The sequence below is a fragment of the Hydra vulgaris genome, chromosome 13, assembly GCF_038396675.1.
Source record: "Hydra vulgaris chromosome 13, alternate assembly HydraT2T_AEP".
In the NCBI taxonomy this organism is placed as follows: Eukaryota; Metazoa; Cnidaria; class Hydrozoa; order Anthoathecata; family Hydridae; genus Hydra; species Hydra vulgaris.
Genome location: NC_088932.1, coordinates 31,512,501 through 31,532,133, shown reverse-complemented (window position 1 = coordinate 31,532,133; position 19,633 = coordinate 31,512,501). Strand labels below are relative to the sequence as shown.

At 29.1% G+C, this 19,633-nt stretch overlaps 1 protein-coding gene across 3 annotated transcripts in view; it reads right to left on the bottom strand.

Moving 5' to 3' along the window:
• Positions 1-9,384: 9,384 nt before the first annotated feature.
• Positions 9,385-19,633, bottom strand: part of LOC136089238 (uncharacterized) — a 16,252-nt gene continuing 6,003 nt past the window's right edge. For all 3 annotated transcript variants that reach the window (XM_065815051.1, XM_065815052.1, XM_065815053.1), the window contains 4 exons: positions 15,153-15,232; positions 13,518-13,549; positions 12,483-12,545; positions 9,385-9,600 (listed from right to left, as the gene is read on the bottom strand). In XM_065815051.1, the coding sequence (XP_065671123.1) occupies positions 9,517-9,600; positions 12,483-12,545; positions 13,518-13,549; positions 15,153-15,232 (259 nt within the window). In that variant the 3' untranslated portion in view covers positions 9,385-9,516. The remainder of the gene's footprint in view (positions 9,601-12,482; positions 12,546-13,517; positions 13,550-15,152; positions 15,233-19,633) is intronic.

Genomic DNA, 19,633 nt, shown 5'->3' with positions numbered 1-19,633 from the left:
TATGGAAAGTTAGTGTGAATGAAAAAGCTATGGAAAGTTAGTGTGAATGAAAAACCTATGGAAAGTTAGTGTGAATGTAAAAGCTATGGAAAGTTAGTGTGAATGAAAAAGCTATAGAAAATTAGTGTGAATGAAAAACCTATGGAAAGTTAGTTTCGCATATGTTAGCGTTTAATTGAAAACATTTTTCGCATTTGTAAGCATAAAAAATGAAAACATTTTTCATAGCGTCTTCCATAGGACCATTCAAAAAGCAAAACCCACTCAAGTTGGCTTTATTTTTCTTTCATTTATAGTTATAAAACAACACACAAATTTGTGCGTCGTTTTATAATTATGAATGAGACCTAGATCTACTATCATTATCCAAAATTAAAACATGTGAAGTCAGAACGATCACCAAAAAAGGTTACGACAGTAGTTTTTTGGGATGTTAAAAAAAATTTTGTTGATTGATTATTTTGTAAAAGATGAAACAGTTAACTTCGAATATTCTTGAAACCTTTTGGACTAGATCATGCCTGTATAAGTCTATATAAGGTAGGGTGGCCTTCTATTTTTTCAAAAAAACGGGAAAGTTTGCAAAAAATACATGATTTTTGCTAAAAATACGGGATATTTGCTATAGGAAAATTTTTTGTAAATATATTGAAGCAAAAAAATAGTTTTTAATTTATTTTTTGAAATATTTTAAACTTGGTAGTTGTTTAAAAAAAAAACTCGACATTTTCAGATATAATTTATTTCTTAATGAATGACGAAAGTGCATTTAAGTAAAAAAAAATTGATATTGCATAACCTTATTGTATTGCAAACAAATTTTTTTTTGTTTAATTAAAATTTAATTTAATGGCTATGAAATTTAGTAATAACTGTGAGATATTTTTTTAAAACAATCAAGTTTTAGAAATAAGTTTACTTTTATTTTGAATATTTTTCTTTTGAAATAACATTATTAAGGAAAGAAACATTATCCTTAATTATATTATAAAAATGTAAGCATTTTAAGTTAGAATTGTATTTAATAGTTGTCAATGAATCAATTGTCTCAATATCAAGTCGATTTTTGTTATTATCCCAGATCTGATTAATTATCGAAAACGATCTCTAAACCTCTGCTGATGAGCCAGCCAAATAAATGCAAACTAACTTTTCTAAATTTGTTAAAGGTGTTGAGTTTTCTCTAAAATTTATAAAAATCTTAATCCAAATGCTTTCTGGTGAAAGTTTTACGTTTGACCAGGTTGATAAATTTTGTATAACATAATCACACATTAAGCCATATTCATCAAATAGTAAATCAACATTAATAATATTATTGAACTTCTCTCCATATCTTTTCTTAACATATTGAGTTGATAATTCGACATCATTCCAATCAGGATATTTATTCATTATCATCCATATGAAAACTTGCAAACCGTCTATTGAATTTTCCCATAACTGAATATAATTGATTATAGTTTCATAAAAATCATTCGCTTTGATCATTACTTAATTTTTCGAAGATTCACTTAGCTTTTAAAATTCATGTTTGGAATCAGTTGTTAGAAATCTTAATGCTTTTCTATTTATTATTTTTCCTTTTAATATTTTCATTTGATTTGCTGCTTCAATACTAGTTGTTAATGATGATTCAATAACTGGTGGACACTTTATTAACGATGCACAGTAATCCTTCAAAGGATTGTAAAACTCAATTAAGCGAAAAATTGCAGGTTGAAGAGTTAAAAAGCGTGTGCTTGAATGGTTTAACGAAGGTTTATAATATGAATCAACTTCATCACAAAACTGTTTGAATTTTTCTGGTCTCACAGTGTAAATATTAAAATGTTTATAAATTTTAACAACAATTGCTTCAATATCAATATCAAGCGTATCACATCCTGCATTTGAAACATTATGTGCTATATGAGCCATACATCCATCTCCAACAATTTCTCTTTTTAAATCGTTTTGAAGCTTACGCCAGACATTATTGAAAATAAATTGCAATACTCTTAACTGTCGTTTTCGACCACTTTTTTAATAAATTCAAGTTCAGTTGCATATTTGTCACTCCATTGAGTTTTTCGTTTCTTTTTCTCAGACATGATGCTATAAGAAAGTCAAATTACTAATTAAAACAATCTTAATTGTATATTTTTTACTTACTATCTTATTTAATATAACTAGTTTAATATATTAATCTTATTTAAGAATCACAAATATAAATTTAAATATTAAAATAAATAATTTCTTGTCCCTTCAAAAAACTTTCAACACAGGTTAAGATAATACGACGAAATTCGAAAGAAATTCGACGGGATCATAAATTGCATATTTGTTTTTATAAAAAAGCGTTAAAATTTTCATTAAAAATTAATTAGGGAAATTTGTACTAAATAATTCAAAAATACGGGACAAATGTGGTCAAATGAAGAACACGAGACATTTTGTAAAAATACGGGACTGTCCCGGGTAAGTATTCGCAGATGGCTACCCTAATATTAGGCTAATTGTATTCAACTTAAAAAAAATTTGCAGAGATAAACCATCCGACTTACTTTAAATTACAAATAATTATTTTTCGAAGAATTTATTTATCTAATATTCTTTATAAACATCATACATAATTTACATTGACCGTGTTACATTGACCGTGTCCCAAATGTGCGAGGGGCTCTAGACTGTGTTTCTCGGTTAAAATGTTACTGGATACAAATTTATCATTTTTTTAAGTAAGTATCCCGAAAAACAAAAATTTCTTCGAGAGATAAAGGTGCAAACCGCGTTTTTCCGTTAAACAATTCGGTAACTAATATATGTAAATTCTTATAGTGTAATGAACCAATTTTTATCAGCAAATCATAAAAAGAGGTTTGATAGACCTGATAAACAAATCTAAGGGCTCTTTCGCGGATGAGGTCTATACAATTGTTTACTTTTTTACTTGGAAACTAATGAGCAATACGAGAAAAGACATGTAATGAATATGTTAAGAGTAACTTGTCAAAAAGTTGTGTCTCGAAAGAGGGTTAATTTTTTTGATTTGCTGTTTTACTGAATTATTAATACTGAATTTTACATGCTTATCAAAATAAAGTTTAATATTAAACATATTCCTAAGTAGTTTTTTATTTTTAGATGAATCTATTTCCATATCACAGATGTTAACTAGCATTTACGCTTAACTGCAGTTAACCGTTTCCTTGTATTTTAACTTATTCTCTATTTTAAAGTAACTCATAACCTAATAGTGATTGCTTATCTTCATGAAGACTTAAAAAGTCTTCATGAAGACTTGAAAAGTTGTAGGTTGTATAAAAAAGGAAAATATGAAGATGGGTAAGAGTTATAAGGTTCTTTTGATGTGCAAGGAAAAAAACTGGATTAGTAAAAGTTTATATAGCATGAAGTGACATACAGTAAATAAGCAAGAATGAGTTTTGGTTTATCGTAATAAAATGATAGCTCGTTTGAGCATTTACCATGATAATATTTGTAGAAAAAAGAAATGGAACTTTACAATAATGGAAGAGTGGCTCAAGCTTGGCAAATAAAGCAGGTCTAATTACACTTACAATGTGCTTTTAGTTTTTGTCTAAGAGTAAGAGGAATGTTATTCGTCAATATAGGAATGCCAACAATATTGCAATATTTTTATACATTAAATAAATGAGTTTTGTCATAACAAAAATTGTAGATTTAGGTGAAAAATGTTTATAAAGATCGTTATTGTAGATAAGAAATGATACGGGAGCAAACATGGAACCTTGAGGTAACCTTAAAATTACTTGAAACAAAGAAGAGTGTAGGCCTTTAAGAATAACTTTAATACTGCAGTAAGAAAGAAATAATTTAATAATCTTAAAACCTTTATATAAAGAAACTAGCAGCAGAGTGAAGACTAATCGTTTAATAATTGGAGAGGTCAAAGTGTTTTCTAGAGTTTTGAAAAATTGGAACCACTTATTAAGCACTTTTTTAAATTTTAGAAAAAATTGAAGAGAGTTCTAGAGAACACTTTTTTAAGACTATGATGGAAATCTTGTTTGGAGCACAAACTGTAGAAGTGTTTAATTGAGAGTTAACTTTAGCATTGAAAGCCAGAGTGATTTGTTTAACAATGGGTTTATTTGTTTAAATGGCAGAAAGAATATGGTCATTAGATTTAAGATTTAAATTAGAGTAAAATTTCTTTGCAAATAACTCTGCCTTATTCTGATGAGAAGTAAAAAGATCAGACCCATGAATTAGAGATTAAATTTTAGACTTAATTTAGTTAATGACACTATTGAAGACTAACCAAAAGTCTCTAGAACATAACATCTGAGATAAGATACAAGATTTAGTAAACTGAGAATAACAGAGCTTAACATCAGACAGGAACTTTTTACATTGGCTTCTTGGAATAATAAAAGGATTTGTTCTTAAGAGAGATGTTCTTGTAAAAAAGATGAAAAAAATGATTAATGTTTAATAAAGCAACTGCTCAAAATGGTGAAAAATGTGACGTAGAATGAGGCTTGACTTAAAACTAAAGAGAAAGAATAAAAACTTCCAAACTTTTATTCCAGAAAGAATAAAAGCTTCCAAAATGCGCTTTATGCACAAATTATGGATATAAACATATATGTTTGCTATTTATTTAGACATACAATATCCTTTAATATTTATATAAACTTTAGTATTTATATGGTGTAATATTTGCCGAAAAAGAAGTTGATCAGATAGATGTGTGGTGTGATTCTAGTAAGACAAGAAAAGAAGCCATAATCTTAGACAGTTTAGAAAAAAAAGTTCCATTGAAAAACGTTTGTTAGAAAAGATTAAAGTGATTTAGGTATCAGTATGTAGAGAGGTAGCAACTTCAGGAGAAAATAGTAGTGGTTGAAGTAAGAAAACTTGAAGAGAGTGCCTTACATATTGTATGAATGAGCTTTAGTTAAAAAAAGAAAACGCTATAGATGTTTATTCTAGAGAAACATCATAAAAGAGGAAGGCTAAAGCCTGGTGATTATGATGATGATGATGATGATGATGATGATGATGATGATGATGATGATGATGATGATGATGATGATGATGATGATGATGATGATGATGATGATGATTATCATGGTAATGACGATTATGATGATCATGTTGATCATAATGATGTTTATATATGCATATATATATAAAAAAAAATAACATGAATTTTGAATTAAAAAAACATACTTTAGGATGTATAAATGTTTATCCAGCCCCAAACTCGGCATCAGCTATATTTTATTAAACCCGGCCCCGGTCAAATATCAACCTCGGTAGCTTACTACTTTATACCTATGCCAAATGAGGAGGTCTTGCAAAATTTTGGAATAGTGGAGACCTGAACAAAATTTTAGATTTGTCGATGAATTTAAATTTAGTTTAAAATAGTAAAGGTAAAAAATTTTACTACATCAGTGTCCTTACGTTTGGGCCGGAGGAAGGACAAACGGTTTATGGCTTTTTGTTCCCAGGCCTCCACCATTCCAAATTTTCAGGGTGTCACACACCGCCATTACACCTCCCCTCCTCATCCGTTAAATCGCCTCTTTAAATTTCACTTTGTATGCTACGCAATAGTAGCTTAGTCATAATTTTTCTATGAATTATTTTGTTCGACATTTATACATCCGATAATTCATTTAATTTTGTTATTATCTAAAATGATTTAAATTTTACTTGAGCTCTTTACTAAGAGTTTTTTTTTGCCATAAATCTTGATAGTAAAAAAAAAAATTAAACCGATCTTTTTTAATGTTTTTTCAAGCGCTTCCATTGAAAAAAAAATACACTTCTTTTTACTGATGATTAGCTTAAATGATAATCACGATGATGATTATTTGCATAGTTTTGTATTATTTCTTTATTGAAGTGTAAAAAAATAAAATAACGAAGTGTATAGTACTCTAACGGTATAAGTTTTTATACAGCTATTGTACTATAAATAGGTCGACAAGGGAATAGGACAACTAAACCTTAGGACAACTAAACCTTAATAATGAAATAGGACAACTAAACCTCAATAAAACATAAGTTTTGTGAATTAATAAACTAAACAAATAACCAAGACAAAAGAAAAACTCTTGTGCAGTAGTTTGAAACATTTATTAACTTAAGCAAGTGAAAACTTTCATCATGTAAAAAAGCCTTAGCTGATATAAATTAACTTTAGATTTTTGTGAATATATTTAGACGACCGCTTTTAAAACATACATATGTGAAAAAGTTATTTGATTTAAAGTAATTTGAAAACTTTGCTAAGTTCTGTACAGTAGAACAAACGTTTTGTACTACAAAACGTTTATCTGCATAATCTACAAATTGCAGATTTAACAAAAAAAAAAAATTTTCCATCATCAAAAATTGATCAAAATGACTATTTTTAAACCGGAGATAGATTTTTTATTAGCGGTAATTTTTGGTAGCCCAGAAAGCAACAATATAAGCTTTTTGCAACCACACTGAAAATCAAAATATTTGACTTAATTTATGAAATTTGTTTTAAAGGAGACATCAAAGTAAACTTCACAAATCACTTATTCATGATTTTTATATCTAGTAGAAAACTTGCTCACAGACATCTTTTCCTTTATTATTAAATGCGGGTGCTGGTAATAAAGCTAGTGAACTTTAATTCAGATAAAACCCGATTTTTTTTTAGCCAATCGTTACCGCAATGATTTATATCTTTCTATATTTATGAACGGTAATGTACTCGATGAGTCATATACCCTTCATCATCTAGGATTAACTCTTACTTCCGATTTCTTGGAAACCATATATCAAATCCATTACAAAAAAAGCATTAGTTGTTAAGGTTGCATCTTTTTATCGTACTCGCCACTCTCTTACTCCGGATTCTATTCTTTATCTCTAGAAATCTCATATCCATTCTTGTATGGAATACTGTTCCCATATCTAGGGCGGATCTTCCAATGATGTCCTTTCTCTATTAGACAAGGTGCAAAATCGCATTGTAAACATAGTTGGACCTGCTCATGCAACCAACCTCCAACCATTATCAGATTGTCGTAATGTTGCTTTTCTTTTTCTTTTCTACAAATACTATAATGGGCACTGCTCTAAGGAGCTAGCGTCTCCTGTGCCATCAACTAAAATTCATTATCGTATTACTCGTCATTCAATTATCTCATTTTTTTCCTGTGACTATTCCTAAGTGCTCCGAAAACTCTTTTTCATCTAGTTTTTTTCCTCGAACATCAGTTCTTTGGAATTCGCTTCCTTTCTTCTTGTTTTCCTGATTCATATACTCAGGAGAGATCAGAGCGAATTGCATTTCTTAAAAACAAAAATTTACATTTTTGAACTTCAATTTTTCGTGTTTTCTGCCTATTTTCGACTATTACTGTTATATATTTTTAAAAAGTAGAATTTAACTTTTTTCTTATACAATTTATTATTCTTTTATTAATCTTGTTTTAACCAAAGCATCAAGCAAAACAAAACTACCACTAAAATACATAAAATGCGACGGGGCGGCGTCATAAAAACAGCTGTAACAAATGTGTTAACTTTTTATATTCCAAAAATGTTTCTTTTATTCGAAAGTAAAAAGAATCCTTGTTTACAGCATTAAAATATTCAATAAATGACTAAAAACCTCTTATTTTATCTTTCCATAAACAGTAAAAACGTTAAAATCGAAGTTTTCACATTAATTTTCACTGATAACAATTTACTTTCATAATCTCTTTATAGTCGTCTAAATAAATCACAAAACAGAAACGTTACAGCTTTTATTTATATAAAAGCTGTAACTTCTGCCCCATAGTATTAAGCTAAAACTTGAAATTCGTAGATAATAAAATCACCGAATATTTGTTAACAAAATAAAACAACGAGCTCCGTGATTTTTTTTTAAAATAAACCAATCAAAACGCACACAAAATAAAACGTCACTTTTTTTGAAAACGAAAGGGCTTAAACGCTATATTTTTCTTCGCAACTCTCCTTAAGTAGGGGAGACCGGGGCTAGTTGGCCGCAGGGGTAAGTTGACGAACTGCGTTTATCTTTAGAGCCTTTCATCAGAAAAAGACAAAAATTACTCAGAAACTTCCTTATTGACCATTTCATCATTCACTGTAGTATTGTCAGGATTCGCGAATGCGCATGGGAGATATTGAGATTTATGCGTTTTTTGGACAAAAACGTAACTTTTAGAACATCGCTTCCTTTTTACTTTACAAAGAAAATATTTAGTCGTATGAAAAAAAAATTGTAAAAGTTCCAGTCACAATTGGTTTACTATATACAGTCAGACTTTTTTTTCAAAGCTGCCGTTTTTCAGGATCTATAGACTGTTTGTTAAAAAAAAGCTTTCGGGGTAAGTTAACAAATTTTTCACGGGGTAAGTTGGCTCATAGCATTTACTATGGAAAAAAATATTTATTTTTATAAAATATTTTTTTTTTTTTTTAATTTTAACAATATTGAAAATATTTATTCTTACAAAAAAATTAAAAAAAAAATTTTTTTAGTTTTTTTTTCCACAGATAAAAGGTGGGTTACTGTTTGGCTTTTATACGGACTCATATTTGGTACCAGCTAAAAGTAATATTAAATTTTGGGATAAAATTGTTGCAAAAACTAATTTTAAAAAAATTTCTATTAATTTTGCACTTAATAGTGCATTAATAATCATTTTTATAGTTTGCGCCAAGTTACCCCGTGGTGGAGTAAGTTGGCGCAATTTTTTTTTTTTTGAGGATCCGGAAAGGCCCTAAGAATTTTTTTTTGTAAATGAATGCAAATTTTATAAGATACCCTAATCCATACTCTTTAAGACTACACTTTAATATTTTAAAAAAAATGTACTGTTAGGGCTACAGAGTTCATAGAGTAAAAACCGAGCCAACTAGCCCCGGCCTCCCCTACGCCGAGTAATTTGCAATCTTTTAAGTCGTCTATCAATCATTATCTTGCTCTACAAACTTCATCTTTTCTCTTCCAGTAACTTTCAACTCTAATAGTGGTTGCTTGCAGCCTTGTTGGAAGCGAAGATGTTGAAAAAAAATAAATTATTATTTTTGTATTAACAAACGCAAAATTTTTGCTGTTTAACTTGAACAATAAGATTTCTATAAAGATTTTACGACGATACTTGCGATAAATATTGTATAGCTAATTTACATTGCTGCAACTTTTTTTTCTCGTCAATCAAACAAAACCACACTTCGATTAGCTAGCGGGTACTTAAAATCGCAAAAAATTGCCACATGATTACCTAATTAAAAGTCGCAATTATAACTAATTGCACCTAGTTGTTTCCTCAAAAAAATTTTATCCAATTTAAGCAAGTAATAGCATTACGGTAAAGTCAATGCTTAAGTATTATGTGCATCTAAAAAACATAAAAAAACAACAAAATATATTTATAATTACACTAAAGATTATCAATAAAAAATAGAAATCTATATTGAAATAATTAATAAATAGTAGTATAAAAATTGTAGAAAATCGATTCTCTTTCCTCAATTTAAGCATCATCGTGGGAGAGAACACTTATATTCACTAATAACAGTGCTAAATGTACAGTTCTTGCGAAACGAGTTGCTTGAAGTTACACCCTTAAAAAAAAATTTCGAAAAAACGATTGTATTTATGTTTGAAATCAATTTTAACATTTACTTAAATTTTATTTTAAGTATGCTAGATAAAGAATTGGAAGTCATTCAAACTTTCTAACTGCTTTGTTCTGACTATCTAATTAAGTTTGTTCTGATATCTTGAAGTAAACCCACCCACCCCTACCCATCGTATATTATTCATAAAGCGTAAAACAAGGGCGTTCCTTTATTTTTTGAAATGTATACCAACACCTGTGGGCGTTACAATTTAATACTTTAATTATTAAACTCATAATCCTAAATTAGTTATATCTTCATAATACAACTTTTGTCTAAAAGTTTTCCAAAGTATTTAAAAGCCTAGTTTTTTTTTTTTTTTTTGGGGGGGGGGCACTAAAGTCGAGGAGGATACATATTTTTTCTTTTTTTTTTTTTGAATTGTTGTTCAACCCTATACTCCAACTTCTTAATTTCGAAATACGAGCCTAGACGATCAAGACCACTGCAGACAGATCTGACAAATTTTTTTAATTTATATATCAAAGTTAATGCGTTGGACACTATTGTTTGACGAGGCTCTATCTCATTCATGAATTAATACACCATGGTTGCTTGAAAAAGACCCAGTCTGTAATATAGTTTTAGGATTGACAGCCAGCATGTTTTTTTTTTGCCTTAACCCGTTCCCATACCAGTGTAAACTTCGGAGCCTTCCACCAAAACATCTCATAGATTTTTGAAGAGATTTTCATTTGTTGCAAGTTTTCAATACAGTAGACCAACATGTGGACATTTTCCACATCAAGATTTGTTCTTTTGTAGGTCAAATATGCACCTCATGCTGAAAACACTCGCTCAGAGCTAGCAGATGATGCTTGAAAAATGAATCAATTTTAATAACTTTGATCAACGTGAAATAAAAGACAGGAGGAAAATATTTAAATCGAACAAGTTCGAAAGGTCAATGCTTGAATGGCTAAAGTTTAGAAATTTTAATATTCAAAAGTTGGCAATACGCATGTATATTCGAACTTTGGTAATACGCAGGCTGGATTGAGAACAAAATTAAAAAATTAAAAAATGGAATTTTTTATAAAAGCTAATTTTCTTAAACTTTTGTGTGCAAAATTTAAAATTTTGAAATTAAATTTAAATTACTTAATTTAAATTAAATTTCAAAATTAGAAAGAGAGTTGCTCAATAAAACCGAAAAACCTCTTTATTAACTTTGACTGCAGAGTTTTTCTTTCGATGGCTAGTTGAGTTGAGAATTCAGGTAACCTTCAATATTGAAAAGTTTTTTAGTCACTACATGGCAGATCAACTATTTGCCATGAGGTGTCTAAGCTTTTAGATTGTTGCAAAAGCATCTGAAAAAAAGAAACAAAATTAATTTAAGAAAAGTTTATCAATATTCATAATTAGCAGAATTAAAGAATGTTAATTATTTTTAATTCTAAAAAAATCAAATTTACTCAAAACTACCTGTTCACATTTCTCTCATGTAAGGATGCTTTCTCTCAGCTTGGGATCAGTTCCTTTGCTGAGGCCTCCCTAATCCTTACAAGTGCTGGCCTTAACTTCAAGATAGACCTGATCATATTCAAGCTGAATTTTAAGCAGATCTCAACAGACACAATAATTTTGACAAACTCAACTGAAAGAAATACTTTTAAAACTTTGTTTAAAACAACAGTCAAACAATAATATGGTTATAATCCGTTATACAAATTACTTGAGACTGTCTAAATTTGTTCATTATAACCAAGATGTTATAATCAATTATTCATTAAAAATTTAAAATTTAATGTTTCAATATGAGAATCATGCTTGCATTGATTATTCATCCAGGCACAATCATTCCTGATCCACTGTTGGCCTGGTCTTTTTTGTGGGTTTTGGGTGACAGTTTCTTAAATGCATCAACAGCATTTTTTATTTCATAGATGTTGAGGGATTCAGCCTAAGTGCCTCCTAAATTCTCACTAGTATAATATACTAGCAATGTAAATATAATATAATAACAGCAATAAATATAATATTTGCTGCGTTACCACCTCGACAGGTTTAGCGGATATTAGATGGGAGGAGGGAATTTTAGATCTGTTACAATTTGTTTGTCACTGCCTCCTCCACCAATCAGTTGAAAAGAGGAAGCTTTGATCTAACCATGATTTCACGTTGAGGTTTGGATCCAAGTATTTTTCAATACCTTGAAATGCTCAGTCATTTTGATTCAAATTATTTAAACTAATTAATTAATCATAACTAATTTTGAAAAAAACCTTTTAATTAAAAAACGAATTTCGTTAAATTGAAATCTGATCTTACCCATTGAACCAACAACATCAGTTTTAGAAGAGATGGTTGAATCTGCGTGTTCAGGTTGGTTTCTTTTCATATTGAGCTGGGTAGTATATCCAGTTTTTTTTTGATCCCATGTTTCCATAATGAAATATCTACTTTGGCTTGGTCTGGATGGAAGGACCTGATTTGACTTTTCATGGAGCTAATATTGGAGTTTGATATTGACAAAACCTTTCCACAAATTAGTCCTGTCAAAACTTGACTTTAAACACTCATTACAGCTGAACACTTCATTAGCAATTTGCTTGCTATACAAACCATCCCTAGAAAACCATACTGCCATACTGGTTAACCTTAGATATTCTACCATACTAGTTAACCTTAGATATTCTATTCTAAAAAATTTTGCATTGCCTATGTCACAGAGTTTTAATTTAGTATTCTTAGTATAGTTTGGGAAAAAACCACGCTTTTTTAACCATTTTTTCATAAAATTTTAATATGTAACTTATTAATTCTCTAAACACATAAACAAAACTTTAAAAAAAATTGAAATATTTAAAAAAAAAAATTACATGAATTTGGTCTCTATTTTCAATCCAGTATGATGCAGGCTGTTCATGAACCAAATCATGTTGCTGAAAATTACAATAAATCTAATAAACTTGATATTTATAGTTATAAAAAATCAAATAAACTTTATATTTATTTTTTTATTAAAACAAGTGCATAATAATACAATGTAACTAAAGTTCTAACAAAAAAAAACATAAAAAAAAGTCTAATAAAACTCTAAAGTTAGCTTGGTTATGTCAGATCATTTAACATTTTTGCAAATGTTTTTGTAAGAAAAGTATAGCAAAAACTTCATCTTATATTTTTAAATGAATTTTGCTCAAAACATAAATTATTTTTAGAAATTTAATATAGTATAATAAGTTTGTACTCAAAGATTTTACAGCTATGCTATTTAGCCCACAGAATAAACAACAATCGAAAAAAAAACTCTCTTGAGACAAATAATCTTTTGTAAAAACAAGAATATAAAAACCTGTCTAACCTGTCTTAATTGTTACTATCTTTATTGCCATATTTGCCAAAACTAGTAAATTATAAGCATTTAATATGAGGTGAGAACACAACAAGCCGGACAAATACATGCAAACCAAAACTTGGAGGACAATACATTTATTCTAAATTGTTTGTTAATAATCTTAATACTAGTTGTACTTTAAAATAAATGCTTGACATTAAAGTTAATGCTTGTAACATTCTGAAACCATCCGGAAGAAACAAAAAAAAAAAAAAAACAGTCGATTACAATCTGGGATCAAATCTTTGAGTTTTATTTCTCATAATTAAATAGTGAAAATAGTTTTAAAATAAATTATTAATAATTTTTGCATACAGTAATTTGAAAACTTTTTTTTTGGAATCATGGATCTTGAAGTATTTAAAAACGTTTAAAAATAACTAAGTACTCAAGAATTGTATTAGAGTTTTTCCAAAAAATAACGCACTGGAATTCCTATATATTATGTCTATTACTTTTAAAACCATAAAATTGTTAATTTCTAATTTAACAAAAAAATTACAAAAAAAATTAAGACCTGAATAGGAACTCTATCATCAGGAACAAAATCTAAATTAAAAAAGTTAATAAAGATGATTCTTAAACATAGTAAAAATAGTTTTAAAATTACTAATAATTTTAGAAAATAAAAATTTGAAAACCTTTTTTTTGTCTTGGATTTTAAAGTATTTTGAAGTGTTTCCTTAACTTAAAAATAAAAAATAAACAAGTACTCAAAAATCCATTTTTGTTAGAACTGTAATAGAGTTTTTCGAGAAAAAAATCCATACATGGAATTAGATATACTAATTCCATAGTTAAAATAATAATTATGTCTATTATTTTTAAAACAATATAATTGGCAATTTTTCATTTATTCTCATCTGGTTCTAATTTATATAAAGTTTGTAATGAAATTACGCTCAGAACAAAAAAAGCAAATTTTAGTAAATAAATAGACTTTATTTTCTCAGAAGAATTAAGTTTTATCAATATAAATACAGATTTTTCTAAATAATATCTTATATATTAATAAGGATTTTAAGAAAGCTATAGGATCACACTATGTATTACAGCAATAAAATTGCCTGTGAGTGTTTCAATTAAAAGATTATTTCATAACAACATATTTAACATATTTTCAATGACAAATAGCAGTCATCAAATATTTTTAGAGTACAGCGTTAAGAAAGTCATTATATATTTTTCAAACTATTGTGACATTTGCACAAAAAAATATAAAACAATAAAAATATATATATTTAATCATTCAGGTAATCTAAAATATGATGAAGATATTTTTGTTATAATTGTTTATTAAAATAATTGTAACAGTATGTATATTGTTGGTCCCAGCTTTTAAGTATTAAGCATAAAGTCCCAGCTTTTAAGTATAAAAATAAAGAAGAAAAAAGTTACACATAGAAAAACCCATTTTGTGTCACATTTTTTATTGCATTCACGAGGGTTGAGGTCAAATACGTATTTGTATTTCAATTTTTATTTGGTAAAAATAGGCTAACTTGGAATTTTTGTATTCGTAATGTATTTGATTACAAAATTTCTTAACTATTTGCATTTGTATTTGATTGAAATGTATTTGCAATTACATAAATTAAGTTAGGCAATGTTTTTTTGAGATATACAACAAGGTTCGTTGTTCTTTTTCATTTTTTACAAAAAAAAAAAAAAAAAGTCTGTTTTTAAGGGATATTTATTAGAAGAGTTGTTTTCATTCTTCTTTTTAGTAGAACATTTTATCAGTGTTGTCTTGAAAAAATCTTTATATTTTTTCTTAACAAAAAGTGCAAATATTTGTATTTGTATTTGGAAAATGCCGATTAAATATATTTGTATTTGAATTTGTATTTGGAAACCTAGAATTAACGTATTTGTATTTGATCAAATGTATTTGACCCCAACCATGCATTCAAAAATTAGTAAATATAGATACCGACAGATATTATATTAACACATAAACATACTTTGATTGAAAAATATTGAAAACCTCATTTATTTTGGAACAAAACTGTTTGAAAGAAAGCAAGAACCAAAATTTGGTGTAATTGTGACAATTAAATAACAAAAATAAACTTTTTTATTTGCTTGTAAATATCTTTGAACAAAATACTTAAATAATATTTTTTACATAACAGCTTAAAAAAGGTTTCACCTTTTGTAAAATCACACATTGTTGTTGTTTTATAGTCATCAGGAAGCGGAGGTGGGTGAAATTGTAAATAAACAGTTTTGCTATAAGAAAAATTTTGTTAAAAAAGCAATTTAAAATTGGGACTATATATACATATAAATTATTTATAATACATATATATATATATATATATATATTTATATATATATATATATGCATATATATATATATGCATATATATATGCATATATATATATATGCATATATATATGCATATATATACATATATATACGCACATATATATACATATATATATATACATATATAATATATATATATATATTTATATATATATATGGAACTGTCTATTATTTACATCTACAAAATAGGGGGAGGGGGCCAAGTTATTTTGACAATTGTTGACAAGGAGGAGGGGGGAGGTCAAGACAAGTTGACGTCAACAATGTTACTTTTTTAATTAAACTTAATTACTTAAAAAAATTGAAATTTAGGCAGCATTTGCAGTCCTGTGTTACATACTCGCTCAAACTTAAGTGTTTTAATAAAGCTGTTTATATTCCTACTTTTTAGAAAACGAGTTGCGCTTTAAAAAGACCCAATACATACAGAACTAAATGTTGATGTTTACTCGTAACACTATTATTTTTTTAAAGTTGTTGTTGGTTAGTCTGCTGTGCAAACAAAAAAGATTTATGTAAGTACATGGTCTTCATTATATTACTTAAATGTTTATATCAAGGGTTGGAAACCTGGGGCTCACAAGTCTCATATGGTTCTTTCAATGTTAAAGTGCGGCTCTTTGGCTCCATCCACAAATATTAATATAATGTTAAAATAAAAATGTTGGTAGTTCTTTGAAAACTGAAAAACTTTGTAAATTACAACTTTTGGCTCTTCTGTCCCAAAAGGTTGCCGACCCCTGGCTTAAACAATTTATTATACTAGACTCTATTAGAAATAATTGGCTTTTACTGTGAAATTAGATTAGGTCTAATGTTAAAGTGATGAGGATTGGTACATTGAAGTTTTGCATTAATTTGAAATATGTTCATAATTTAAACGTGTAAGTGTGTTCCTAAGTTATGAGTTGAAAAAAAAATTTTTCTATACCTTTTACTTTTATTCGCTTTTTGTTTAGAGCAAGCATTTGTAATTTAAAATGGTTTTTAAATTAAATTTCACTTTTAGTTACTTTTTTGTTTTAGTGGTAAACTAGTCTATTTATAATTTTTTTAGGTTTTTTTTCCATTGAAATTTGATTTTTAGAAAGAAGGTAGGGGAGCAGGGGTAATGGAATGTTGAAGAAATTTTATAGGGAGGTCTCTGGTAGTTTGACAAATTGTTGATAAGGGGGGAGGGGGAGGTAAAAATTGTTAAAAAATTGTTAACATAATTAATGGAAAAGCCCCAATCTATTACAGAAGTGAGAACAGATTCAAGATTGGCTGCCAGTTCTAAGGAACAAAAAGAGAAGACTTTTCGTCAAAACAGTATAAAGTTAAGTCATCAGCAAAATGAGCTACTTTTGATGAAAGTTTGTTAGGAAGATCATTAATATTAATAAGAAACAAAACAGGACAAAGGTTAGATTCTTGAGGTACGCCAGAAGATACTAGAAATGAAGAAGAGTGTTGGCCTTTGAAGATGACTTTAATGAAGCGGTTAGATAGAAACGATTTGATAATCTCAGAAACTTTCCCAGATACACCATATAAAACAAGCTTCTGGAGAAAACAAGCATGCAAAACCTTGTTGAAAGCTTTAAATATGTCAAGAGCAATAACCCTAGCCTCTCTGCCTCCATCTAATGGATGATAAAATCTTTCAGTCACAGCAGTTAACTAGTCAGCCATAGAGAAAGAGAATCAAAAACCGTTTTAATTTTCTGTCAGTAAGTTATTTGACTCAAGATGGGATGCGAAAAATTTGTTGATCAGATTTGTTGAAAAGACTCAAAGACCTTGCTAATAACAGAAAGTAGACAGAAGTAGAAGTATTGAACAATAATTGGAGGAGTCAGAATGTTCTCCAAAATTTTTGAAAATTGGAACAACAGATGTCATTTTCCAGCAGGCAGGAAAACAAGACTCAGTCAAGCACTTATTAAATAGTTTAGAGAGAATTGAGGAGAGTTCTGGAGAACAATTTTGTAGGACTATGACAGGAATTTTGTCTGGACCACAACCCATAGAAGATTTAATTGAGACCACAAGCCATAGAAGATTTAATTGAGACCACAAGCCATAGAAGATTTAATTGAGATGTGACTTTAGCAATGGAAGCTGGAGTGATTTGAATGTCTAACAATGGGTTAAGCTGTATAATTGGAGTTGAAGGATTAGACAGGCCATAAGAGTCAATTTAGATAAAAAGTTCTTTCCAAATACTTCTGTCTTATCCTTTGGAGAGGTAATAAAATCAGTCCCATAAATGAGAGATGGAGTGTTAGACCTTTCTTTGTTAACAACGCTGTTGAAGATTTTCCAAAAGTCTCTAGAGCCTAACTTCTGAGATAAGATACAAGATTAAATGAGGTGAGAATAATGGAGCTTAGCATAGAACAGTACATTTTTACATTAATTTCTTCCAATAGTAAATAGCCATTTGTTCTCAAGAGAGCTGTTCTTTTGAAAAAAAAATGATTATGATTAGATATAGCAGCTGCATAAGAAGGTAGAATGAGGCTTGACATGGAACCGACGAGAAGGAATAAAAGCTTCAATTCCTGCCTGAATCCAGGAGGTTACATAGGATGTACATTTATTAGCTGAGAGAGAAAAGACATCAACCCACAAAGAAAATCACAAAAAGAATACCAGTTAGCTTTAGGGCAGTAGTAAGTAGTGTAATGAAAGTGAGCCCAAAAAAAAACTATGAGATGAAAGATTTATAGAGATCATTGCATGGTCAGAACCACCTAAGAGAGAAAAAAGAGAAACTGAGCACAAGCAAGGGTCAGAGACAAGACATAAATCAAGAAGTGAAGGTAAATGATTAGGGTTGTCATGAAAACAAGTCACAAAATTAACTGAGTAAGAAATTGAGAAATGCAGAAGTTATAGACTTTAGTGCCGGCAGGGTCAGTGGCATTAGAGCCAAGCCATTCAGTGTGATGAGCATTAAATTCACCAATAACAACAATATTGGCAGAGGGGAAGGAGAAAGGGCATTTTCAATTTGATCAGAAATTACATCTAAAAGAGTGCAGTCTTGGAAAGAAGGAGAACAATAAAGAATAAAGAGAAAGGTGATAGAGTAAAGAGGTGTTAAAAAACCAAGCATGTGACTGTTGGAGTCTTTGCAAATCAAAGGATAGTACCCATAAACATTCAGATCTGAAAAAAGAGCAGTGAAGTTTAAATTAGTCTTACTAAGAGCAAGCAAGTCTGGTGAGTTTTGGTGAGATTTAACTGATGGAGGGTTGCTTTGCAGACTACAAGTATTTGTGAAAGATATATTAAAACAGTTAGGTGGTAGGGATGGTTATTTATGTTTAATATTTTGGGTTACTTTTTGCATGATTTAAGTTTAAAGAGAACTTGACTCATTTATAGAGCGAGCAATGTGCTATGCAGTTGTCTCAGCCCAGTTAATTAACCCGAAGTTGTAGCATAGGGCTCCTTATGTGGACAATGCACACCAAAACCATTAACAGAAACACCATCCATGCTCAATATGGCACTGTTAATACTTTGACATTTTGCAGATGTTGATGGAATTAGCCTTTCTGATAGCTACCACAGAGTTTGGGAAACCTTACTACCAGCCAGCCTCGAAACCATTAAACTGAGACTTTTATCGAGACACTATCTCTAGTCTTTACTCAACCAAGAGCCACAAGACAGGGGAATTTTAGCTGGATGTAGTTACATGTTACCAGTAGCAGGGTGATCATGAAGACCATACATCTGGCCTGACAATGGCAAGCACCTGACATGACAATGAGCATACACCTGACCTAAAAATGACAATGCACCTGACCTGACAATGACCTGACAACCATTTCATTTTTAATGCAAATAAACTACTAACCAAATAAAAGTTATAATTTTATAGATAGTTACTTATAAATGCAAAATGTGTGCACTCGCAACACACTAAACAGTCACAGTATAGTGTGAATGTTAGTACCCACACAACTTTAAGATGCTTTGCCAAGGACCTTAATTTTTGGTCATATAAACACTTTAATATTCACAAAGAACACAAGGATTAAACTGTTAAAAAATGTAATGATGTGTCATGTTCTCAGAATAAGTCCAAGTTAAAAGCCAAACCACCAAACAGCAAACTCACAATTTAATCTCCAATACTTTGTTTTGCAATTACTGCCAAAAGTTGTGGTTTACATTAATTTTATTTGTTTACATTAAATTTATGTTTAAATCAATCTTAAAAATACTTAAACTAATTAATCTTTTATTCTCTCTGGTATGTTCGACTTTTAAAATACTGAAATGCTTTCTTGAAGCTAAGTAGT